Source organism: Trachurus japonicus, chromosome 7 (genome assembly GCF_045865225.1).
Source record: "Trachurus japonicus isolate A0001 chromosome 7, Traja_1.0".
Classification (NCBI taxonomy): Eukaryota; Metazoa; Chordata; class Actinopteri; order Carangiformes; family Carangidae; genus Trachurus; species Trachurus japonicus.
Window position 1 is genome coordinate 14,427,795 of NC_140913.1, and position 26,148 is coordinate 14,453,942.

General features: G+C 41.1%; 1 protein-coding gene across 1 annotated transcript; it reads right to left on the reverse strand.

Annotated features, from left to right (window-relative positions):
• Positions 1-2,040: 2,040 nt before the first annotated feature.
• On the reverse strand, positions 2,041-25,844 carry LOC146984317 (oxysterol-binding protein-related protein 2-like). Its single transcript, XM_085781381.1, has 14 exons — positions 25,747-25,844; positions 12,257-12,610; positions 10,395-10,521; positions 8,573-8,648; positions 7,742-7,876; positions 7,147-7,244; positions 6,843-7,025; positions 6,556-6,663; positions 5,532-5,621; positions 5,130-5,250; positions 4,596-4,721; positions 3,596-3,719; positions 3,201-3,291; positions 2,041-2,699 (listed from the first exon to the last, which is right to left on the reverse strand). The coding sequence occupies exons 2-14, from the start codon at positions 12,291-12,293 to the stop codon at positions 2,597-2,599; spliced, it is 1,419 nt and encodes a 472-aa protein (XP_085637507.1). The 5' UTR covers positions 12,294-12,610; positions 25,747-25,844; the 3' UTR covers positions 2,041-2,596.
• Positions 25,845-26,148: the final 304 nt, after the last annotated feature.

A 26,148-nucleotide genomic window follows, 5' to 3' on the forward strand; every position in this document is an offset into this window, starting at 1 on the left:
AATCAATTGCACAAAATAATATGCCATTTTGCTTGTGATTACCTCTGTGCAACACTTGTGTACACATATATAACATCGACAACCACATCATACAGTCCAAGAGATGGAGGGCAAAACTCAACAGAAGTCATTTTATTTTGTAGGAAGAACCAACACTCAAAGCAACATAAAACCTACGTCTACAGTTTAATGACAGGCAGGCCGTTAGTCTTGTAACTGGTAGTCTGAATCAGCACAGATGAATGGAACCGTTACATATGTTTACAAGCCGCTCGGACCGTTTCACCAGATCCAGTCTAACTATTGTTTTTCTTCTTTTTTTGTCCCTGTTTCGATCAATTTCTTACTGTTGCATTTGACCAGCAGTTGATTGCAACTTGAGTAGTGTTTGTGTGACAACATTTTGAATGACATGAACTGATTATCTGGACGTGAAAGTAACTAGATTCTGGATTTTCACTGTGAATACAAAACAGTCCGTCTTCAAACTGCTCCGGCTGGTAAATCTTAGAGATGTAACGGTAACAGTCAAATGTTGAGTGTTAAGCTGGTGAAAGATGTTCACATCAAGTCCTGACAAGACGCTGTTCTGCTCTATCAAAACGTGTCAGATTTAAGTGACAGGAAACTGGAAAAGAAAGAAAAAGAAAAAACAACTCAATTCTTTCGTAAAACCTCAAACATTATAAATAAAACACATGAATAAAAAAAAGAGGAAAAAACAAGGGAATGAAGCTCAAAAAAGAATTAATATTAATAATCTGGGCACTAAACATGACATGGAAACATGGACATGACACAGAAATGTAAAGTTAAATTGATCTAAGATGTGACACGAGGCTGCCTGTAGTGCCAAGTAGTTCAACAAGTTGTAATCATTTTTATTAATCATCTGAAATATAATATATTAAGATTAACTAGGAAGGCAAAGTCGTTATTATCCGAGCTGAGGCTGTGTGTATGTGTGGGTGGGGGGGTGTGAAGCTACTGTAGAAAAACAGATGAGACATACTGTTCATGTTGCATAGAGCCGTATCATCAAATACGTCTGAGCTCCTGAATGCACAGATAAAAACACAACACATCTGAAACATCTGGACATCCAGCTGCGGGGGGGTGGGAGTGTTAACATTCAAAATAAACACCTGTGGATCCTTTTCAATAGATTTGTGGCATATTCACCATCCATTAAACAGTCTAACACGATGCATCCTGGATGACACAATGTTCAGTCCGGACCAGTGCAGACAGGTGAAGTGAGGAGTGAGTGGTGACGACTCAGCAAAGCCACAGATAAAAAGGGATTTTTATTCTTTATTTAAGTTTGGATTTATTATTTAATCTGAATAATAAAAGCATCCCACCGAGAGGAATGTTTGACAATATGTTGATATCACTTCAGCGGTTACACTTAATCGATCAATGTCTGATAAAAATGAAAGATTCACTCCTGTGTTCTCTCTGGTATCCAGCCCATAAACCTCAGATCTTACATCTTGATTTCCACCTCACGTCTGAGTGGAAACCCGCGTGTCCTGCTCAACTGGAATCAAAGAAAATACTGACAGTGTGTTTCTTTTGTAACATTAGGATGAAGCTACCGAGCAGCTGCACTCACAGTCGTGATGTCGATGTAGCTCATTCCTGGTGTTGTACGATTCCAGATGTGGAGACGCGTGGACACGGGATGTTTCTGTACATTCAGCTCCAGGACGATTTGCTTCCAGTCGAGTCGTCGTAGTCGTCACATGCTTTTTCTGGTCCTGTCTCAAGCTGCACATTCGAGGAAACAACTCTGTCTCTGTTCCGTGTCTCACTCATTCACTCTGTTACATGAAGCTGAAGCTGAAGGTTAATGGGACAGTGGTTAAACAGTGGCGGCTAAATGCTCGAGGATATGACACAGGGACAGTAATGACACTCATGCTTCATTCGATTTGTCTCGACCAACAGATAAATTCTTTATCCTCTCATTCTCAGAGTATGAGGTTGTATATATATATATATATATATACTATATATTTTTCTTTTTCTTTTTTTAAGGATTTGAGTCTTTAAAAGTTTCCAAAAAAGAAAAAAAAAAAGTCCATGATCTTCAGTCAAAGGAGCGTTCACATCCCTGATTTCCCTGTTGACTGGGTGACCGACTGTGTCCATCAATCTGTCACCGTGACGACCTTGCGCTGCTTCGCTTCATTCATGACTCTGCTGTGATTATAAAGACTGAACATTCAGATTGGACTCGTGAGTGGCGGCCCAGCTCTCTGCCCCCAGTAGTGGGGGGGGGGGGTCAGTGGTGGGGTTATTGTGCTCTACAGGTGGTAGGGGGGGGGCAGAGAGGTGGGAAACGTCTGCTGGTCGACAGGCGATGGGATGAAGATGATGAGAGGAAGAGTGCGGTGGATTCATGGATGATGAAGATCAAGCAGGACACAGTTTCAGAGAAGTGACGGTCTCTTTGTGTCAGTTCGGGGATGATGACGATGAAGACGACGACGGTAAAGGTTGGTTTGTGGGTTCTGAACGTTTCGCTCCAATTTGTGAGGCTGCTCACTGCAGGAGGAGGAAGAGGAGGAGGATGAAGGCTCTCCCTCTCTCAGTAAATGTCGGGCAGGTCCTGGTAGTTCCTGTTGAAGTATCCACCAGTGTAGATCCAGTCCTGCAGGCTGGTGTACGGGTTGGTGCCCGACTGGAACCACCTGAAGGTTAAACACGGGTCAAAGGTCAGACTCAGGGCGATACACCACCATTCTCAGTTTTTAGATTCTTCTCTCTTCTTATTTTTTATTTATTTATTTTTTCCAACTGCTTGTTACAATTCTTGAAGTCTGATTTGTGTTGTTTCACTTGTTTTTTTTTATACCTATTAATATTTTGTATTATGTAAAACTGTCCAGATATTTCTCAGATTCTCCACAAGAACGAGATGAAACAAAAGGTTCCAGAAACATTAGGTCCAATTTAATTTGATTTTAGTTTTAATAGAAGAAGAGGAAGAAGAAAGTTGAAGAAGATAAAAAGAGAAAAGGAAGAAGAAAAAGAAGAAGGAGAAGGGGAAGAGGAAGAAGAACAAAGGGGGGAAAAAATAAAGTTGAAGAGGAAGAAGAAAACAAAGAATAAGCGGAAGACGAAGACAAAGAAGAGGAAGAAGAAGCTGCGTTCTTGTTCTTGTGCATCATTGTGGTGCAGCTGTGTCCTACCTGGTCGACCACTCCTCTTCACTCTTGGCTCTCTCCTTCCTAGCTGCTCTCTGTTTCTCCTCCAGTCTCTCCTTCTCTCTGCTGGCTTCATCTGCACAGTTGCAACCAGGCCACATCGGGTTAATTAAGTCATAAACACTCTACAGACGTCCAGCAGGGGGCAGTGTCGTCTGACTGTTAAACTCTCACCGGGGCGTCAGTGACACCTTCAGGTTTCTACATTAGTTAATTATTCAACAACTGACGAGAAGCTTCAGTGAAAAGTCAAAATGACATTTGTGACTCCTCTGTTAACTTTTTATTTCTTTTTCTGAGGAGACGAGGAGAGGAAATGTTTCTGCAGGGTTGTACTGAAAGACACTTTTAACACTGATGACATTTTTAAATCTAATTACCCATGTTTCCATTCTCCATGGCTCTGATGTCAGGCCTGAAACGACAGTCGGTGGGGGCCAGCGTGGACTCCATGCCCGGCTCCAGCTCGTTCAGAGTCACCGCAAAGTTAGTGAAGTTGTACATCTGCAGGAGGAGGAGGTGGACAAGGAGGAAGACGGTGAGATTATGTTTGTAAATGTGTATGTGTGTGTGTGTGTCTGTGCACATTTATCTTGAAAACATCATATCTTCCTGTTCCCTTGTCAAGAAAATGCACTGACAACAGCTTATTGATTATATTTGTGCTTTGACTGTGAAATCAGCCGATTCACTGCTGATGTGATCTTCCTCCATCTTAACATATCAATAAGTAAGGAATTAATTAATCATTTATTACAGGAAGAATACTGACAAACCAGTGTAAACGTTTCTGCCCAGATCAGGTCTGAATCTGTTTCTGCTTTTTAATCACATTTTTTAAAATCTTCCTTTTCATGAAAGCTTTCATTTCTGTTTGAATTTTGATTTGAATTCTACTGTTTGTTTGTTGTTTTTTTTTACTGTTTTGTTGTTTAATTTGATCTTTTTGTGAAGCAACACATGGTTAAGAAAAGTGCTCCAGAGGAGGCGGAAAAACGAAATGTTCTGTTCTTCAGTTCAGTGAAGACACGAGGTGGAGACAGTTTGAAGACATTGTATGAACACAGGGCAGAACGACTCGTGGGTCTCTGGAGAAATTTACACAGGTAGGATTTGGACTGAACCAAGGAGAGACTCATAAATAAAACTCAGCCAGTTGTGAGCTCCTGAGCTAACTGCTCTGAGTGCTGTTGGGATGAGTAAAATCTGAACCTGAATCATAAACTCTGATTCTCCACCTATGACTCTGCACCTCCGACACAAGTTTACATCTATTTTTTCACAGCACTTAATGGGCTGAGTGTGATGTGTGTGATTTGCCATCCTGTGTGTTTTTTGCTCTGTGCGTATGTGTGTGTGTGTGTGTGGTCATGTTTATACCGTAGCGGAGTGTGCTGGTCTGGAGTCTATCCTCCACAGCAGAGTGCTTCCTGGTACGACACACACCGTCTCCTGGACTTCGGGCATGTCGTCCGCATCATCGTTGTCGGCTCGGTCCGGCTCATCCTGTAAACAACACGTTTCACTTTGACTCCTCATGAACTCAAATACATAATTCAATACATAAATCAATCATTTATACTGTTTCTATACACAATTCTGCAGCTATTACGCTGAACTATGAATAACCAAGCAGACTACAGCTCAGGCCTTCGGGGGTGGGGGGTGGGGGGGTTACCTGGATGAGACCAAACTGAAACGCTGAGGACACCCACACAAAATCAAGAAGAAGAAAACAAATCAATTGACACTAACCCTGAAATTTATTTAAAAACAGCCCAATTATTTTCAAAATCTGGGTGAAATAGAAGCAACACAACACTGTCATGTAGAAATCCTCGTTTGAAACAAGCAGAGACAGAATTTACAGTTTCATAACAGAAAGAAAAGACACGGTTTTAGGTGCAAACTCACATTTTTATGCTTCTTGCCGTCACCTTTCTTCTCTGACTTCTTGTGGGTCTCGTAGGTCTGAGGGTCGACGCTCCACATGCACTCCGTCCACTTCCCATAGATCACACAGCGCTTCTTTTTACTGGAGACGGAGGGAGGGAGGAAGAAGGAGCCCAGGAAGAATGAGAGGAAGAGGGATGAGATGAGGAAACACGAGAGGCGAAAAGCAGGATGAAGACAAAACATGGAGAGGAAAGAGGAAGTGGTTTGAGGAAGAAAAAAATGAGTGAGGAAGAAGAGGAACAGTCAGAGAAGAGAAAACATTTGTGTGATGGAAAAACAAGGAGGTAAAAGGAAGAAGTTTGATGAAACTTCAAATTGTAGAAAATAATAACTATGGTTGATGTAGGCGTGACCTCTGACCTCTTGTCCTGGATGTATCCCTCCACTTTGTGCAGTTCTTTGCCAAACATCCCACAGGGCTTGAAATTCAACACACACTTGTCTCCAGTGCTGTGGGAGAAAAAAGAACCAGTTCATAGGAAAACTCTGTGTTCAAACAATAGAAACGTTAATGTCTCTTCAGCATTAGTGCGAGGTTTTCAGGAGGAAACCAACAGTGCACGGCTATGAAACAGGGAAAAGTAGAGCCTGTGAGCTTCACTGGATAAATAAAGGTTTTTAAAAAGCTTTAGAAAGTCGCCCTGGGTTTGTTTGAAGAGACGGGGGAGCAAACGAGCATCAGAGTAAACAGTGAGAAACATTATGACTCAGTAAGTGACGGCTCTGGAGCTTCGCTCTGCCGCGTCTGAACTGAACTCCACGACTCAGGAGACAAAACACAGCACAGTTGTTTGTCGGGTCCTGATGACCTGCTGACAACCAACACCACCAACACCATCTGAGTGTGGAGAAGACCTAGTTTGTCATAGAAAGCACAAATAGCTTGATATCTTATTCATTTACATCTGTCTTACAAGGCTGTACAGGATGCAAAAAACATTGCAATGCAATGTGGACACGAGACAATCAAGCGCCCCTAAAAACACAGAGGTGTTAGAAGGAACTTGCGGCACGTTATTATCATAATTGAACGTAGCACAGGTTTTATCCAGAACAGTGACTGATTCAATAAATGTGTTCAGGCCACACCAAGTCTGTCATTAGTAGAAGTGAGACCTTTCCACCTGACACACATGTGTATGTGTGTATTTTCTTTTCTCTGTTTAAAATAATAGGTTCATGGTTGTTTATGCTAGAAAATATGATTAATCGATTTTATATATATATATATATAAATATATATATATATATAACTAAAAACACTATACGATCATCTGTGTGTTTGTCAGCTGTGTGTGTGGGGCAGGAGCTGAGCTCGGCGTCATCCGAGTAACCACAATCCGTTTTTCTGTTTTTGTCAGAATAAACGCTGTGTGTGACCCACCTGTGGTTGACTATCTCCACTGTGCCGTACTGCTCGATCCACAGTTTGCCTAGGATGATGTTGTGTACACAGCAGTATGGGTTGCTCCATGTGTACGCCTCGTTGTGCCTGGAGGACCGAGGGCAGGGATTGGGGAGGAACAAGAGAGAGAGAGAGAGAGAGACAGAGAGACGGAGATGGGGGATGGGGAGGAAAATAAAACAATATGAAGGAACAAGAGGACAAAAGAGGCGGGCCAGGAAATTATAACATGTTCATATTTTCAAATGCCTCCCTCTTAGACTCACTTGAGTAGTTCTAGTGTGATGATCCCTTTAGGCTCCGCCTCCACACTCTTGCCCCAGTACTTGAGTTTGGGGTAGATGGAGCCGTGGAAGACAAAGTCCCCGACCAGACTCTCTGCATGGAAGGCACTGATCGGGGGATGATGGGATACCTGCTCCGATACGAGCCGGAAGCCCTGATCCTGTCTGTGGAAGACAGGAGGGAAAACAGATGATTAATACACTGTTAAAACCAGTGTGTGTGTGTGTGTGTGTGTGTGTGTGTGTGTGTGTGTGTGTGCGTGTGTGTGTGTGTGTGTGTGTGTACCTGGTGAGTTCATAGGTCTCTCCCAGCAGAGGGTTGAAGGGCTTTCCAGTTCTGTCCCACTGAGACGCGACTGCTGACACAGCAAAAGCAGCTACAGCCTGAAGACACACAATCAGTGTTTCAGTGTTTGTGTGTGTTTACAGAATTAGTTTCTTCTTGACACTAATTGTTGTTAACTGAACATGTCAGAGGCGAAAATAGAAGTTATTTGTGAGGCTCCGTGGACATTATTCAATGTACTGTATAGTGAGTTTTTTGTTTAGTTTTTTTATGCAAATAAAATAAAATGTGATTATTGAATTGTTATCATACACATTGAATTGTTGTATTGGTGAGGTGTGTGTCTGACTGTGCAACTGCATGAATGTCAAGGTGTGCTTAAATTATCTCAATTTAACATAGAATGACATTAGAGCTATTCTATTCTATTCGATAACAATATTGTTATCTGAAATTAAAATGTGTCTGAACTTGATTGGCACTCAAAAACAACATCAAGCTTTTTCATACAAGTGTAGATTTAAAAGAATAACCCATGAGTGGTGTGTGTGTGTGTGTGTGTGTGTGTGTGTGTGTGTGTGTGTGTGTGTCTGACCTGCATGCGCTCTATAGAGTCGGGCAGTGAACAGGCTCTGTTGATGAGGTAAGTGTGTTCCATGTATTCTGTTATTCTCTGCAGGAAGCTCAGAGGCTCGTTGAAGACGATCGGCATTGTGATCTTGGAGAGTTCCTGAGGAGTGAAAAACGTCCGGTCTGCACTTCATCATTCATTCACAATCGCTTGAATTTCTTTACCACACTCCTTCTCCATCTGACTGAATCCAACCGATTCAACAGAAAAGTACAGCTGTCATAAACCAGATGCTCTAATATGATAATAAACATTATTTAAATAGCTCTTTTCTTTACAACATTACAAAGTCTTTTCCAGAAAGAAAAGAAAAAAAAACAGAATTGCTGAATAATCCCAATATTACTAAGAGGTAAACAAATCATTGTGTTTTACATAATAATTCAAACTTTTTCAACACAAGCCAGAAATGTGTAAAAAACAAACAAACAATTGAAGCCAGTATGTTGAGGAAATACAATGAAATGTTTTGGTTAAGTTTTGTTCTGACAGGTGAATCATTTTGGTCTAAAATGAACTGTAACCTGGAACTAACAAAGGGCTTGGATGGGTTTGAACCTTTGAAGGTTAGGATGGACCTGCAGCTATTTTTAATTTGATATTATTTAATTATTTGCTTTGTGAGTACATTGTCTTGTAAAACAGCAGCAGATTTTCTTCAATTATTATTCTTTCATCTCCTTTTCTTACAAGATTTGAGATTTTGTGTCCGCATTTAACTGTTTTTGGTCGGTCAATGGATGAAATAAACTTATAAATCGTTTTATCATTATTATTTGATCTGTGAGTCCTTACCAGTCCGATGCATTTTTTCAGGATACTCCAGACACTGACTGTGTTTCTGGAAAACATGGGTGCAGGTAACGACTTTCTGAAATGAAAGAAAATAAGAATGAATGAAGAGCTTCACTAATATCACGCACACACACACACACACACACACACACTGTTTTTCAGATCTTACACCTAAAAATCATCCAACAACTTCCTAAAACACATAAAGGTTTTTTTTCAGAATTGTTTGTATCTAAACCAACATGTTTGCAGAGATGATGCTGATAACAGGAGCTCAGACTCCTGTCGTCACCGTCTCGTTGGTCGGTACCATCAGTATCTGATCTGGTCAGAATGAAAACGAAGGTTGTACAGTAGATAAACACAGCATGTGGTCCGTCCGGTCTGTACAGGGCCGAGGATACACACAGAGAGAGAGAGAGACTCTGCAAACAGGCAGCTCAGAGAGAAAAAGTTCCCGCTCTGTTTGTCATTAACTGCTGTGAGATACTATAAGTTTGCAGCAAAAGTCAAATGCTTTTATGTCTGAGTGAATAAAGTCAGTGACAGCCACAGAGAGGGCTTCAGCCTTCTCCTTTGAAAAGACACATTAATATTTCACAATCTAGATCAGATCACACGGCTCACAGAGTGAGAAACACATCTCTTCAAGTTTATTGCTGAAATTCGCTCTGAGAAACCAGACACTTGTGCAGAGTGTTAATCACATGTGCTCTGAAGCATCTGTCGCCCAGACCTCATTAATGAGATCACAACTTCAGTGGATACACACTACATTAGAAATGCAGAAATAGTAAATTAAACTTTTCAGCTTGCAGCAAAGTGTTCATTTCTTTTTTTCATTGCTACAATAACAGCGTTCGGATCAGTTATGAGCATTTCCACACATGTGTAAATGCAGTATAATCTCCTAATAAACTGGGGACGGATGGTCTGGTCCAAAATGTATCAAGGTATAATATGAAGCAGAGACTGTAATGGTGTATATCACAGTAAATTCATTGATCTTAAAGTTCTTGTGTAAATGCTTCTTACGGTGCAAAGGCTTCAGAAGTATTCAAAAACATTTATTGGGCAAAACTGCACAAAAAAAGCACCTTTACTTCATCGATCTATCAAAAAACCCTTTTTTCATGATGTACAATAAAATCAGGCTGCACAAGCCTCATATAACATACATGAATCCATCCATTGGCTCTACTGGAGGGCTGGAGCCAACCCCAGTTGACAGAGCGCTGGCTTGGGGTTCAACTTGGACATGTCTCTAGTCCACTGCAGGGTCGACATATAGGCTCGACACGAACAACACACACATTCACACCTGTGGGCAATTTAGAGTCTATTGTGCATGTGTTTGGCCTGTGGGAGTAAACTGCAGAACACAGAGATAAACCCATGCACGGCCACGTACAGGGAGGATATGGAAACTCCAGGGAATGGGGACAGTGCTAACCACTGCGCCGCCCTGTGTTGCTATTAACGCTGCCACTACTGCTGCACTGCTGCCTTCATGTCATTACTACTTTAGAGCTGCTCTGTCAGTCACATGGAATTCACCCCGCTGTATTTTCTATACTGTTTATACCACCAACTGCTACTTATCACTAAAAAAACTTATTTCATGGCTGCAGCTCACTCTTGAAATCTTAAATTCATGTTGTTTGCTCTGCCCAAGTTCATTGTGCTGTGTTCAGAAGGAGGAGGTTTTAAATAGTTTCTGGACATAATGCAGTTGTGAAAATACAAACACACACACACACACACACACACACACACGCTCAGGTGTGTGCAGGTGGAATGTGGTGCAGGAATGCTGCAGCACCTGTGTTTCTTGATGCCGTTCTCCTGAGGCACCGATCCGTTGTCTTTCTGACTGCTGCCATCAAACACCAGCGCGTCTTTGAAACTGGCCTCGGACACGCCTTCGTACGACTCGTCTGAATCCAGGCCTTAGGAGACAATAAGTGGCATCAAGTTATATCTCCGGTAAATCTCAGAGGAGACGAAGCAACAATCTGTGCACAAAGACCTCTTAACTCACCTGTGTATTTAAACATAACAGCTAAAAGACGCTAATAAACATCACAGAGGCATCAGATTTTACTGGCAGATGATTAGAGATCAGTGTTTGGTCCACAGCATTAGACAGTCACACACAATGTCACTCATTTGCATACTGCTTTGCATGAGGAACTTCTTGTCTGAGTCTGACTGGCATATTTACTTGATTACCTGAAACTATTTACATTGAAACTGGCACAGCACCAAGCATTGATTGATTAAAATCTCTTTCAACCAAACAGGACATACATACATGAATTGTCATAGTGTAGCCATATTAATTAAAGACATCAAAGACATCCTGTTGGAGTATTTGCAATAGTTACAATGAATTTCTGTAAAATACATTCAATACACTAGTTATTGTTTAAATTTAAAGCAAAATCAATTGTAAAAAATAAAAATGATATCATGAGTGACAATTGAGACAATTTTTGCTATGTGTAAAACACAACACAACAATCCTAAAGGATGGAGAGAATTGGGGGGAAGAATCTAATACACATTGGTACATTGGTGTTAGGTGGGGGTCAGAATGTAAACACTGCAGGCTGGCGTCTCGGTGAACTCATCTCAAGGTGGGGCCTTTAACCACAGCTTAAAATAAATCAAATGTCTGATTCACGCTGAGCAAACACACCCACACAGCCATCACAGTGACGTCAAACAGGTACCAGCCAGGTGTGTGTTCCTGAGTCATTTAGACTCATTAACAGGTAAAGAGCACAATATTAAAGAGTACATTACAGCTCTCCAGGATTCGCATTAATCACATGCATTTCTAATTGGCTGATGTGTGGACATCAGAGCCTGTGTTGCAACCATAACATTAGCATTAGCATGGTGTCCCATGGGTGTCGCCTCTGACAACTATGCTCATCTAATCTCTTCACAGGAGCAGAAATATGAAACCACTAATAGACCATTAATTAAATAAAAGAGGAGGAAGACATGGTCATTAGTTCCTCAAGATACCTTCACTCCATCCTTTCGTAGTCACTGCTGGCAAAACTGGATTTTTACAAAAATCTTATCACTACTTGGCATGAGGTGTGAATTTGACCGAACACACTGACAGAATTCAGGGAGCTGTTGACGTGACTGTTGCGACAGCTGACCTCTGAATTATTGAACTAATCATCAGACTGAGGCAGGTCAGGTTCCATTACACACTTTTATACAAAGCAGGCCATTTCATTAGGACTGACAGCCTCCTGCAGAACAAACAGTTCCACCATAACCCATCCCCTAATAAACATGTTAAACTGTCAAATCACAAAATTCTTGTGATCCTGATTTTATTAAATTTATTTTTGGCATATAAGTTTTATTTAGGTTTTCACCTAACAACTAATGATTAATGAGCAGTGACTAATGAAATTAATGGCACCATGCCACTGATCTTTCAAAATAAATGTCTAAACCTTTCAAAATAAAAGGATTGTATTTAATTGGCTCAAACCAAACAGGGAATTTAATGATGCTAACTTGATCTTGAAAAATCTTGATCTCTATTTTGATTTTGTCTCTTAAGAGGACCAAGACGGGAAATATGGCATACAAAGTTCACAAAAACTTCAATATGTGAAAATGTAAAAAAAATATACTGTATATTTTATTCACCTGTGACGGCGTCGTAGAACTCATCCTCATTGTTCATCTTCAAGCGTCAAAGCTGACCAGTCGTTCAGGAAAGATGTTCAATCTCTAGCACATGTTCCTTTCGGGGGGATGGCCCCTCACAGCTCCTCTGGAGGAGGGCGACCTGTCAATCAAGCTAACCCTCTGCAGTGTCACCACGGCAACAGCACAATATTCATCCAATGTCCAGGGAACGTCGTAAAGAAACCTTGCACTGCTGCTGACGCTGCTGCTGCTGGACAGTTTGATGACAGATGAGTGACACCAGGGGATCAGTCAGTGCAGGTGGAGTGGTTTGAGTTCGTTGACTTTGATTAATGAGGCAAATTTAGTAACCTGTGGAGAAATAAAAACACATCTGATTCTATAAACACAGCTTTGTCTGAGTAGTACTTTAAATGTTGTGTTGCTACAAAGACGCCCGGAGCAACAAATCATATTCTCAAGACATAATGGAAAATGTTTGTTTGGTACAAGACCCAACAAACAGTACATCATTAATTTAAAATTGAGCAAAAACCATTCACACTGAAATCACAAGCACAGTATCTGCACAAAGAATAATAACATGATGATTGTTTTTTGCATATCGTGCAGCCCTTCCTGTAATCATTTCAACTATATAGCATTTCCCAGTGTGAAAACCCTTTATTTCTTCATAGGACTGTTGTTGCTGTGCTGCAGGACGAGTATCATCTTGTTTCCAGTTGCAGGTGTTTCTGTTGTCAACATTTCATTCAGATGTGATACCTTCTTTAGCAGTTACCGCTTCCTTGTATTCAGTTCTTCCTCTGCCTCCTTCAGTAATAATGACACCTGTGATCACAGTAGTTCATTGGCTGTAATGGAGGCAACACAGTGTATTGGAAGCGCACCTCCTCTTCCCTGCAGCTTAAGAGCAGCTTGGTAGATAAGATCAGATGCCTGAGTGTTATTTTAGACTCTGACTACGTCCAACTAATTTCAGTTTACACACAGAAACATCCCCTGTGGTTAGACTGAAGTCAGACTCTAAAGTGCTGAGCAGACTGTGTACATTTTCATCACAGACGCTACTGTCCCTCCGCAGGCAGCAGCAGTTGTAACAGTTCAGATGGCACAAAAGTGCAGAGGCTCATTCCAAGCCGTCCTGGCTACCAAATGAAAATCTGCTTAGTGTGGCTGAGCAACAAGCTCGTCTATCATGGCCCACTGAGTGCAAACAGAGAGTTTTCTAGTCCAGTAGTTACATAATCGGGACGCCACTGTCACAGGCATTCTGGGTCTTTGTTACCTCCTGTTTGGTACATTGGCTGTTCAAAGTTTTCAGCTGCTGACCCAGAATCACCTCTGATTCTCAAAACCCCAAAATAACAAGGTGCGTTTCAACAGTTATATTTGGTTCTTCGCAAGAAAAGTCAGCACAACTAACAATCATCCTGAGACTTAACCAAATCACTATAAGCAATATCTGTTTATGTAAAGATGGGACCGATTTGATACGATATTGGTATCAGGTCATATATTGATGTAATTCATTGGACTGGCAGCGTTGATCCAAATATATTCTGTTGTTTGTAAGTCAAGTCTGTCACATTGAAGAAGAAGAGTGAGCTAATAGCACAACAATAGGAAATGGCTATGAGTGTTAGTTGTTGGCCAGGCAGTGTGTTCATGTTAGCAGTTAGCATTCTTGCACTTTTATTACAAATATTCTATTGAAAACGTTTTAGTTTGATTGGCCTTCCCGAAATCAGCATCACCTTAGCATTTGGCCAAATTGGGTTTAAAATCATGTTTTAAGTGGCTTTAACACTGTTGTATCACAGCGTTCTGCGTGGTAAAGTGATGCTAACAGGTTAACAAGATTTTCAATTGGCCACCATTAAATTTCAAACATGTATCTATCTATCTCTCTTTCTGAATCTATCTACCAAAACAAAGTCCTCTTCATTTAACACATTCCCAACGACACACAACAATCGCCATTAGAACCTCACATTATTTATCCACTAAACAACATTTTAATATTACTTCAATTGGCCTATTTATGTGTTGTAGTAGAATATGGAAAGATCATAAAAAAAATCAAATCATCTGAAAGTACTGATGATTTATTTCTTTTGTTTGCATAACAACACGTTACTGGTTATCTATTTGTGGCAGAAAAAATATACATTTTCACCTAATAACAAATGATTAATAACTTGAAATGAAATGAATGGTACTGAACTGTGAAAGTGAATTAAGGAAAACTGTGAGGCCATTGAGTGGACAGACACTCGACTCGGTACAGTTGAATCTCTCACTGCTTTAATCCACACACCTCAGATCTCAGTAACACAAAAAGGAGGAAACCAAACTGGGGTTTAACACACAGCAAATACAACAAATACTGACTCACATGCTCAATCACTGTTACCAGCACAAGGCTTGTTCCAAAAACACAGTAAATCTCAATTTAATTTATTAGTGTCCTGTTTCCACAAGTAAACCATGTTAGATTTCATTTAGATTTCATTATTTTGCAGCATATCCTTTCAGTTCAGACCATATTTTTTCCTGACTCATGATATTTTTACATAAATGCAAAACAGAAATCCAATAGTCTCCCTTCTTACAGCTTCTGTTGTTTACGTTTTAGGCAATAATATATTCAACATACCTTGCATGCACATTTTTGCAAATCTAAGATAGGTTACCATCCACAGTCCACATTCCTTCACCTGCACCTGCACCATCAGAATTAAACCAGCAAATGAACCATCTTAACATACCTGCAGTGTGATTAAATCCCATAAGAAACAGCTAACTTGGACAAGTTTCACCTTTCTGAAGGTGAAATCCTGTATCTGAGGTAAAACGGTGCTCCCTCCCTCTCGGCTGCTCTCCACACAGTGGGAGCTTTTTACCTTTGCCAGACGCAGGTAACGCCTTCAGCACACAGGTGAACTTTGTCCTCAGCGTCCACGATCGATAAGGTGGACAAGATGGATAACAAGCAGGTATCCATTGTGTTAACAGTTGATATTCAATAACTGTGCAATGAATCTTTTTTTTGGGGGGGGGGGGTTCTGCCTATGAATTTATAATGAGGTGCTTGATGTGGATTAATGAAATAGATAAATAAAGTTGTGTTTAGCTCTAACATTAACCCATTCAAACAACATTCAGAATGGATTGCAACAACAAGGTTTAATCTTATCAAATGTCAACTGTAATCAGAGTTTAGTAAAACTAGGTTTAAAAGAGTAAATCCAGGTTTAAAATTAAGCCAATTACTGTTGCACCATTTCAATTTAACTCGGTTTAATAAAGCAAAATTTAAGAGTTTAATCAATAGGAACAAGTGTGCATACGTATCAACAATTAGAATTAAATAAATAAATATAAATAATCTGCAAGCTGTCAGGACCTAGTTAGTATATGAGAGAGGTGGAGGTGCCCCATAAAGCAAGAGGTGGGATGAGTCTGTCTCTCAATCTCCTTAAAGTTAACCAGAGATCGCAGTTTGAACTAAACTGACTTCAAGTGATGTTCAAATTTAATCTTTCTTCATTTTGAGATAGTTTGGTGCAGAGTTTCAATTAGAACCAATTTAATCTGGTTTAAAGATAAAAACATTGTTGGTGAACCCCAGCCTCAAACAGAATGAGGTTGATCCCACTTAAAAAGGGAGTTGACTGTTTATCAGTCTATCAGGATATCCAGCCAAGAGATCTACTGCACACCACAAAGCCTGATATTTCCTGTGCTCTCATAATCACGTAAACCAGTGCGCCCAAAATTTAAAACATCACCAAGAGCATTTTTTTAACTCCAGATCGGAGGAAATGACGATCCAACTTTAAAGAGCTTTTAAAATGTGTCTCTGCTTTACTCTGAGCTTCCCCAAACTCATTTCTGCTTCTACAGGACGAGATGACGGCTTGTGAATCAAAACATGACCGAGGCTTCGACTGTGATAACTCTTATCGCACATATTTTTTGTGCATCAGTGTTGCAGGACTCAATGTTCTATATCTGCATAATAAAACCAGAGGTCACCATGACAAATATTCACTTACACCAAATTAGGCTTATTCTTTTACTCACAAATGCTCAAAATGCTGAATATAGTGTTATCATTACGTGACAGAATAGACTATATGTTACTATTTCAATAACATGGGTATGTGTTGAATAGGGGTGACATGCAATAAATACATTTAAATAAACATATGTGCTTCCTTTGTTGCTATGATTTCTGCTGTCCTAAAGGGAAACATTTTCCTTCATGACTGAGCTCTCAGGTGAGTCTGAGCTGAAACAGCAAACTCCATTACTGTGTAAAAGAGGCTGAGTTATATCTGTGAACTCAGCAAACATGGCTGAAAACCTGATTTGCATGGGTTATTGCAGGCTCACCGTTTTGGTCATCGCTTTACAATCCTGCTGCCGCAGAACTATAGGATCCATTCATACCAAGAATAAAGCCACTTCAGTGAAACTTTGTTGTCAATATTAAAGATCTGAAACAGGCGTCACAAACACGCATGCGAAATTCCTCACTTAGCCTGTGACCGGAGCTGCACAACTGATCGAAATATAGTTGAAATCACAAAATTACGGCTGCCCTTAGTGCTAAACACACTGCAGCTTAAGAAAACACATGCCAACACATGCTGTGCTATAAATTCTGAAAACAACCTAATCAATTTGACAACGGTTTAATGCAATTAACCCCTGGTGGTAACCCATTATGTCATCGACAAGACAACAAGAAAATGTAGCCCTGCAGGTTCTACAGTGCAGCGTCTGCACAACCAGCTACTGTAACTCAGCTATGAGCGAGGCAGGTCACATTTTAATGAATCAATACTATGAATTGTTCATCTTGCAAAAATTTCTCCAGCATTTCTCGGTACGGCCGCCTATCCTAGTTGTAAAGGCTCTATTTATTGACGACAACTGATCATTTTCTATGTGCGATTTCTCCTTTATGCAGCTTGTAACTGATTCGACTGTGTTCACTCTAATCTCATAACACGCTGCCTCCAGCAAAGGTCCGACAGGAACGGGCGTCACTAGAAGACGATTTCTATATGAAGCAACATGATGCATCAGGCTCCAGCAGAAAGTCCCTGAATCAGACACACACACACACACACACACACACACAACACAACACACAGCCTATTGAGAACACACACGGCGGCAAAGCTGGTGTGCAAAAGAGAAACGAAGCAGATCATAAGAAAATTCCTTCCGATTATGTGGTGAAAAAAGTATGAGACTGCTGGTCAAAGTGCAGCCCTCGGGCCACTCACGGCCTTTGAGAGATGTGAAACAGTTTCTGCTGCTTTAAGTGTTTCTGAAGCTGAGCGGCCACACACCACATGAGGATAATTAGGTTTGTATGTTTGAAAAGAGACAGGAACTAAGATCTAAGACCTTAATCTCAATTAGCTATATTATCATAAACGAATCCTCTCTTATTATTCGTAAAAGACATGATATACAGTTTAATTAGGCTGAGGCTGTTGCATTTAAATCCATGTTGTGTCTTAACCTGTTAATCCTTTCATAACTGTACAGATAGTTACTTCACAGACAGACAGAGAGGGAGAGAGAGAGGAGAGCCTCCTGATTGGCTGCAACAGACTCTCAGATCATATCACTCACTGTTTCTCAGACGCCCGTGAGCCGTTACGTAACCATGACAGACATGGCACCATGAACAGACCACAGGCACACACACCTCCATACTGGGACAGAACCTATCACAAGTAACCTCAAACTGGGGCGGACACGGAGTCAATCTGCTGTCACCGAACCTCCTCATCTATAAAACTTATTTTCTTCAATGAACAAACAAAAGATGAAAAAATGCTAAAATGATACATCACACACATCACAAGGTAACTAGATCCAGCAAAACAGTTTGAACCCAGTCAAAAAAAACATCAAAAAATATAAAAGTAACTTTAACCTAAGATTTGTTCTAATAGTGAAAACGAGGAGATGAACCAAGATGACTGTATTATTAGCATGTTAGCATTTATCTACCAAACTCCACTAACTCCACAGGCCTCATCTGTTCATTCTGCCGCCTCTTTACAAACTAAATCGGAAAAAGAAAGAAAACCAATAATCTGATCAGTCAGAACCTCCTAGGCGAACCTACCAATGTGCCTCAGGTCCATTCAGGTCTAGTTGTCAGTGTCTCTGGTCAAAACGTCCATATAGACGAGAGCTGTTGCTGTGTGAGTCAGAGCCTCGTACTGATACACAGATACACTCACACTTATACACACTTCTTTATTGTCCTCACACACACACACCTACTGTATCTCAATAGGTGGCACACCTATGACCACATGACTGCACACCATGAAACTCATACCACAAGTCAGTTTCAGATGAACGATGAGCAGAAGCTGTGAAACAGATTTTACCAACCAAAAACTATCAACAATGTCTGTGGCCTCTCAACAACTGATCCTTTTCCACTGCAGGCATTTTTCTCAAATTCAAGAAAGGGAAAAGGAGAAGGAGCTTTTGATGGTCCTGGAAACATTAAAGAATTTCTCTTTTAGAGGCCATTTAAAATCAGACAGGAGGCCACGGTGGGCCCATAGGTCACACTTAGGACACATCTGGCTGAATGTCACTGGCAAAACACCTGTAAATGGCAGCAACAAGGGTGTGACATGTCTTCACAAACTGGTTACCACTGGCATCAACACTGCGGCAAATGTGTCTCCACTGTCACCTCTGGAGGTCTGTTCAGCAACATTTAAACATCACACAGTAGGAAACGGGGAGAAAATACCCACCATTTGGCTTTGTCAGCTTACAGCCAAGTGGCTTAATCACACACACACTGTTATGAATTTAATGATATCCATAGGTCTGGAGTAGAGCTGCACAATCTATCAAAACATAACAGAAGGCAATGTTGTAATTGCAGGAGATGTATTTTCTGATAAAGGTACATGTAACATTGTTACATGTCACATTGTTGTGCATTGGTAGCACTAGCCCCCCAAGCGTTAGCACTGTGGTGCTACAGAGATGCCACGGTCTGCAGATCATGTTCTCCAGACATACAACAAGAAAAATTACATCATCATGATAAAAAAACAAATATATGAAAATAAAAATGTTCAAATTATTGAAAATGACAGAAAAGAACTTCATCAGTTACACAACACATGCTCTACAAAAACTCACAGCACTACGAAGGGTTTCCAGCTACACTAAAAAGTGACGGACCCAGCTGGTGCGCTTTATGTTTCTTGACTTTCGGAGTTGTGAAGATGTCTACCTGTTAGTGGCGTTTGAGAATGAGGTGAATTTCGGCAATATCACATGATTCAGATACGCACCACTAGTAGCTTTGCATTAGTCATTTCTTTGCATGTGTTTTCTTAAGCTGCAGTGTGTTGAGCCCCCAGTGCCATTGTAGTTTTGAAACTGAATCACATTATCTGCCAAGATAATCACAATATGTTTTTTTGGAGTATCACCTGGACAACAGGAGACACTTGCACTTAACTCTCGTCTTGCCGACATATATCAGGTAACTTTACATTTTTCACTGTTATGTTTTCTATTAAACTTTGTGTCTGAGCCACTGATTCTGCAGAGACCGTGTTTCGTTTCATTAACTTCCACCGGCGAGCAAGGGCTTTAGGTTACAGCTGCAGGACTGAGTCTCGGATGGAGGGAAAGGGCTTGATCTGACGCTCCCACAGAGAGAGAGAGGGAGGCAGGATGTGAATACAGCCTGAGAGGCAACGTTATGAAAAAGAGGCACAGACAGGCCACTGTGTCAGAGGGAGTCCAGCACAGAGCAGCTTTCTGCCGAGCTACTGTCTGAACACTCAATTGTGCAGAGGAGAAAACCAGGACCAAGACCAGGGGGAGAGAGGGGTTAGGAGGTTGTGCTCTGCAGAGTCAGATGCAGGTGAACTGAAAACAAAATTGCACCCATGCAAGTGGTACATTCTTCATAGAAAATCTACATTTAAATGTATCTAAATATCAAAATAGTAATCACAGCCATGATAAAGAAAGATCGGGTGCTTACATAGAAATATAATTTACAAATCAGTAAAAGCTCAGATGTTCCTGTTTTCAGGATGAGAAAAAATATGTTTAAAAAATGTAATAAGCAGGAAACTGATTCTGTGCCATAGCAATAGCCTGTAAGTAATATATAGAGTAAACAGCTCTGCTCAGTTTCCTGTATATGGGGGGCACGACACGACTGAGTGGGAGTAGAAATGGAAATGCAGCACATATCACAAGATCATTACCGAGTGAGTTTGAATGTCAATATAGCCCACAAAAGACATTTCATTAGAGTTTAACCACAAGTATGAAATCACATTCACTTGACCTCAATCACAAGACGACGAACCCTGTCAGAGTTAATATCCACTGACTGACTGCAGCGATGTGCAGGAAAGAGCGGAGCGCACAGGTCAACAACATCTGTCCTGGTCAGCGGAGAGAGGACTCGCATCAGTGGCTGCGTTAACAACAGCTCAGCAAAATTAAAAAAATAAAAGTCAAACGACGGCAGAAATCACACACTGTGCTGTCACTGCTGCAGCTGGGGAAGGTGATAAATGACCCTTTTCCAGTATCTTTTGTTTTTGTTTCACACTGAAGCAAAACATAAGCAAAAAAAAGTAAACAGCACAAACTTTAACCCTTCATCAGAGATGGTGACTGAACACTGCAGCAGATCTTCAGCCTTGAATGAAGAAACTACATGACAAAGACACAGGCGCACATGGATGATATTAACATGTCAACCCCTGAATTTACATTCCTACTGATAAATAAAAACTAATAACAACTCCAAAAACAGCTTTGAGGGATGACGTCTGAGTCAAATCCTTTGTTGTCAAATGAGACCATCCATCCATCCATCAGTTGTACCACTTATCTGCACGGTGTCATCATTTTCTGCAATGATCCCTCAAATGTGGTTCAAACACTTGTACTTGTACTACTGTATTGGAGATCCAATATTTTATTGTTAAACAACAAATAATTTCATTCAAAATGACCTCAATACAGCACTGTAGTAAACTCAGTACAACCAACTAATAAAAGGTCAAAAGCCTATAATGAATAATGACACTTTTACAAGCCCCCGTCAGTCCTACAGTGTTGTGTGGAGCAAACCTATATAAACGAGAGAACCACAAACTGAATGAAGCAAACACTAAAATTATTTTTCTCTAGTGGATCAACCAATGCAAGGACATCGTTTCTAAATTAAGCCCAGGCAGCTTGCAGTTCATCTGCAAAGTTTGAGGCACAAAAAAAGTTTATTCTTTGTCAATGCCGATACTGATATGACTAAGAGAGACTTAGATCTGACGATAAAGCAGTGCTAACCACTGCATCACTGTGCCGCGGCCCCTCACCATGCATTGATTTCTTTTGATTTCTATGACTCGACTGAGCCTAATCTTCATGCAGAGGACTGTGCTTCTGCCTCTGGCCGAAGTGATGAGTCTGCCTCTTCAGGAACGCAGCGTAAACCTCCTGGGAACAAAAAAAGAAGTGTCTCATCCTGGGTGGGATTTGCTGAGCACAGTCTCACACCTACACAAACAGCCGCTCAGCATGGCATGAGTCAGCACCGACACCTGCAAGGAGGCAAAACCTGTTGGGGTGACTTTTCTTTTCAGGCCGGGCAGCATCTTCCCTCGAAACTTCTTCAGCGTGTCCACCACCCTCGAACACAAACAGAGACACTCCTGTAGTAAAGTGCATAAAAACGTGTGCACAAACGCATAGTTTTGTGATCGGCATTGTTCGTGACTGGTTCAACTGTGAAAGTCTAGTTCAGCTGGATTTTTGAGTCAGTGTTTTGGTCATCTTGCTGGAGATAACCACTGTGTGCACTGTGCAGGAATGGATTTATGATCAGTAGCCGTGACAACAGATGCTATTGTTTCCACCTTGTGAATCTATGCGCGTGTTCAAGACGGCACAACTTTGCCAGGTGTTTATCAGCATCTGTGCCAGAGGACAGATTTGTGTAGCGATAACGCCACACCCCGAAAGTTACATTCACAAAAAACCTTACTACACACTCGGTACAGTATGTAGCTGCGATCAAAGAGAGGGCAGAGCTTGAGGCTTGCTGTGGTCCTAAACCTATACTGTTTTAATGACTATGATGTAATGAGTACTCATGAGGAAGGAACAGCAAATTTGTGAGTTTGTGCAACTTTGTGCAACTTTGATGACAAAATGATTACTAGCGTTTTTACTGAAAAGGAGAACAATACTGAGAACCATCCTTTAGCGGACTGACCTCTGTTTGCCGATTTTATCTTTGCTGTCAGTAAACAGACTTCAACATGACAACTAAAAGCAAAAACTGAACTGACCAGACACACTTCTTGCAATCCGAGTATATGGTCACCCATAATACTGATACGCAAGAAGTAATTAAAGGGATAGTTCACCCTAGAATGATATTTCGCTCATTATCTACTCACCCTCATGTTGACTAAGGGCTGGAAGAAGTTTCAGAGTCCTCCGTCCCTTCTCTGAGTTACAGGGGGTCTTGGCGTAGCAGTGCATGTCCATATAACGGTTGCAAAGGGACACCAGAGCTCTTCGTAAAAAAACACACACAAAAAAACATCCAAATACCTCCATGATGCTCGTATGTAATGTCCGTCTTGTGCTGAAGCCCCAAATTGCGTAATTGTCCCGAAAAAAATTAAATAAGTCTATATTTTAAGCTTGTTTGTAGCGGAAGCTTCTCAAAGCTCCTCTTCCTGGTCCGTCCAAATCTCGCGTGATTTGCGCCGGCGTCAGTGCGGTTACTGCGAATCACGCGAGATTTGGACGGACCAGGAAGAGGAGCTTCGAGAAGCTTCCGCTACAAACAAGCTTAAAATATAGACTTATTTAATTTTTTTCGGGACAATTACGCAATTTGGGGCTTCAGCACAAGACGGACATTACATACGAGTATCATGGAGGTATTTGGATGTTTTTTTGTGTGTGTTTTTTTACGAAGAGCTCTGGTGTCCCTTTGCAACCGTTATATGGACATGCACTGCTACGCCAAGACCCCCTGTAACTCAGAGAAGGGACGGTGGACTCTGAGACTTCTTCCAGCCCTTAGTCCACATGAGGGTGAGTAGATAATGAGCGAAATATCATTCTAGGGTGAACTATCCCTTTAAGGAAGAGCACATCAGTTGCAGCCACAAAGCCTATGTAGATATCACACCACCAAACCGTAACTGAGTTCATATCTGTATGCACAAAAACACAGGTAGAGCTGCATTTACCCTTTACAACAAACCAAACGCATCAATGGCAGAGAATTAAGGAACTACGTTATGACAATGATTTCACAACCAGACTAACACAAACAGGAAAATAGTAACAGATCGTTATCGCTATTACTTATTCATTATTGGCCGGCAGCCATGATATAATGGTGCATCTGCAGCCAGCTTGCTCTAGTCCCTGCTGACCAGCGTGCACGCCCTATGACCATGAGGCAAACAACGCAGAGCAACGCAAAACAATACAAGGGCTGTACATCACACAGGCTGCTGGTTGGCTACCCGCTCTCTGTTATAAATTATACATACGGTATTGTTTCTCTGTTGCCTGGATGGTTGCCTGGACTAGTGTTAACTCAAACTTTGGCTAATCCCCAAGTGGCAACCGACACACTGCAGATATAAGATGCACAAAAGGATAACAATAACTATAGAGCTGCAAAAGTGCATGAGAAACCTATGAAAACCTGTACATTAAATACTTTATATTGTGTTTACCAGTCATTTCAAGAACAAAAAATTACAACTTGGGTAATAAATTCTCTAATTCATGTCTCTACTTGTGTTGCATTTCTTTAGTGTGTGTTGGTCCTGCCCTTACTGCAACATCCCTGTCCGCTGTGTTGAAACCCAGCTTTTAGGACATGCCTTGCAAAATCTCTTTCCTGTTCCCCTTAAACTCAACCGCAGACCTCAAAAATATATGTATTGCAGAATTGGAAAATCTTTTAAAAAGGTGTTAGTCACTACATAAACAAAGAAAAATCATCTCATCTATGCATAATTGCCTCACTCGAGGTAATCCAATAATACAATGCAGACTTCCTTTTCGAATGGAGACCATCAGCATAGCAACTAACAACGGCGGTAATCAAAGCACCTTTGGGAGGAAGACGCAAAACAAAATGACAATGGCGCAAGTTATTCTCTGGAGCTGAAGGCTAATACCCGAAAGACACAGACTGGTGTCTCATGAAATAAAATAAAAAGAATAAAATCAGAGTGTCTTCCTTTAAAAACCTGTGACAGCCTTGTAATAATTTCTACATCACTGAAAGTTTAATTTTTAGTACTGTAAAAACCAGTATTTCTAATAAATGATGCATTCACTGTCTGGTAAAGTATCTCAACCTTCAGCACCATTTCCTCACTCATTATTGCCTGCAGTTGTAATGCAATGAACCCAGCTGGTAGTCAAAACATTATCAAATTGCACAAACAACAGGGTGTTCTGGGTGTTTAAGCACTTTTTGCCCCCTGGCATGATCACTTCGAGGCCAGTTGATGCAGCAGTGCAGTAGCAGCAGAGCAGCCTCTCTCTTTGATACGTATGGCAGGGAGAGCAGATAAACAGCCTGCTGCTGTGTCAGTGCAAACCTTGGTGTCAATGACCTCCAGTGCCCCAGCGTTCAAAGACAAAGCTTTTAGTTTAGTCTCTCTCCCTGTGACTCGGATGTAAATGGGCATGGGATGGAGGCAGCGAGCCAAACAGGCAGGGGGACATGAGAGTTTAACCTACACCTTGTCTGAGATAAGAGCTGCTGCTGCTGCTGCTGCTGCTGCTGCTGCTGCTGCAGGTTTACATACATACATAAGTGCTCTATTGCATATATTTCAACCATCAGTTGTACTCCTGTTATACCAGATGACTTACTAGTGCTGTTTTCTGGCATAATGGAAAGACCCCAAACACTAGCAGCAGTTAAACATTAATATATCAAATATGGCTCTTGAATGAGTCACTGCTTAACATCTCGCCACATAACTGTGTAAGCCAAGTGCCAATAGGAAGGACCCATCCTCAAATATGCTGCCCGTCCACTCTTTGCTTGCTAACAGCAGCGCATACAGTCTAGCAGCTGGTCTAGCTTGACAAATTAAAACTTCACAGTTTTAATGAGAGCGAGGTGAGTAAACAAACATACCGGGAGCTGTTTATCCTGCAGCACAACAACAACAAGAACAAGCTGACGGTCCCGACTCTGACAGGACGACAGAGACGCTTTTTGACAGCCAGCAGTGATGTTAGCGGGAAGGCTAAACAAATAGGTGGCTAACTTAGCACAGCTAGCAACACAATATTCACACAAAAAAATGCAAAGCTAAACCAGCGGGGGGGGAAAGACACATCAGGAGCCCGTGGACGGAGAGATAAAATGTCCCTCGTCTTACCTCGGCGGTGTGTCCGGGGAGACTGTTTTGACAAGTCCACAGAGATGAGCAGTAATTTACTGTGTAGCCTAGTAGGGGTTGACACAGAAGCGGAAGTCGCTGGCAGTGGGGGCGGGATTAGAGTTTTGATGGACTTGCTCCGCAGCCAATCAGGTGTTACACACGGAACGCTTGACCAATGACAAGACAGGTATCAAATAATGGCTAAAGTCGACACAAATGCAACACAACCTTCTGATTTGAAATGTTTTGTTTCGCTTTTTTTGTGCTATATAAATATCTGCCAAATGACACTTGATATGATAAATTACATTATAGACTTTTAAAAGTATGATTATGATTTACTGACTTTAAAACAATGGATTTGTATAAATTATTAGTGAATATAAATCTGGATGTATT

What these genes read in the sequence shown, in the direction of transcription:
- LOC146984317 (XM_085781381.1), bottom strand. Translation starts at nt 12,293, where the DNA reads ATGAACAATGAGGATGAGTTCTACGACGCCGTCACAG. An exon ending in ACGGCAAGAAGCATAAAAAT is followed by an intron (nt 4,722 to 5,129) that starts GTGAGTTTGCAC and finishes TGTTGTTTACAG; the next exon opens with GATGAGCCGGACCGAGCCGA. An exon ending in GAAGAGGAGTGGTCGACCAG is followed by an intron (nt 2,700 to 3,200) that starts GTAGGACACAGC and finishes TTTAACCTTCAG; the next exon opens with GTGGTTCCAGTCGGGCACCA.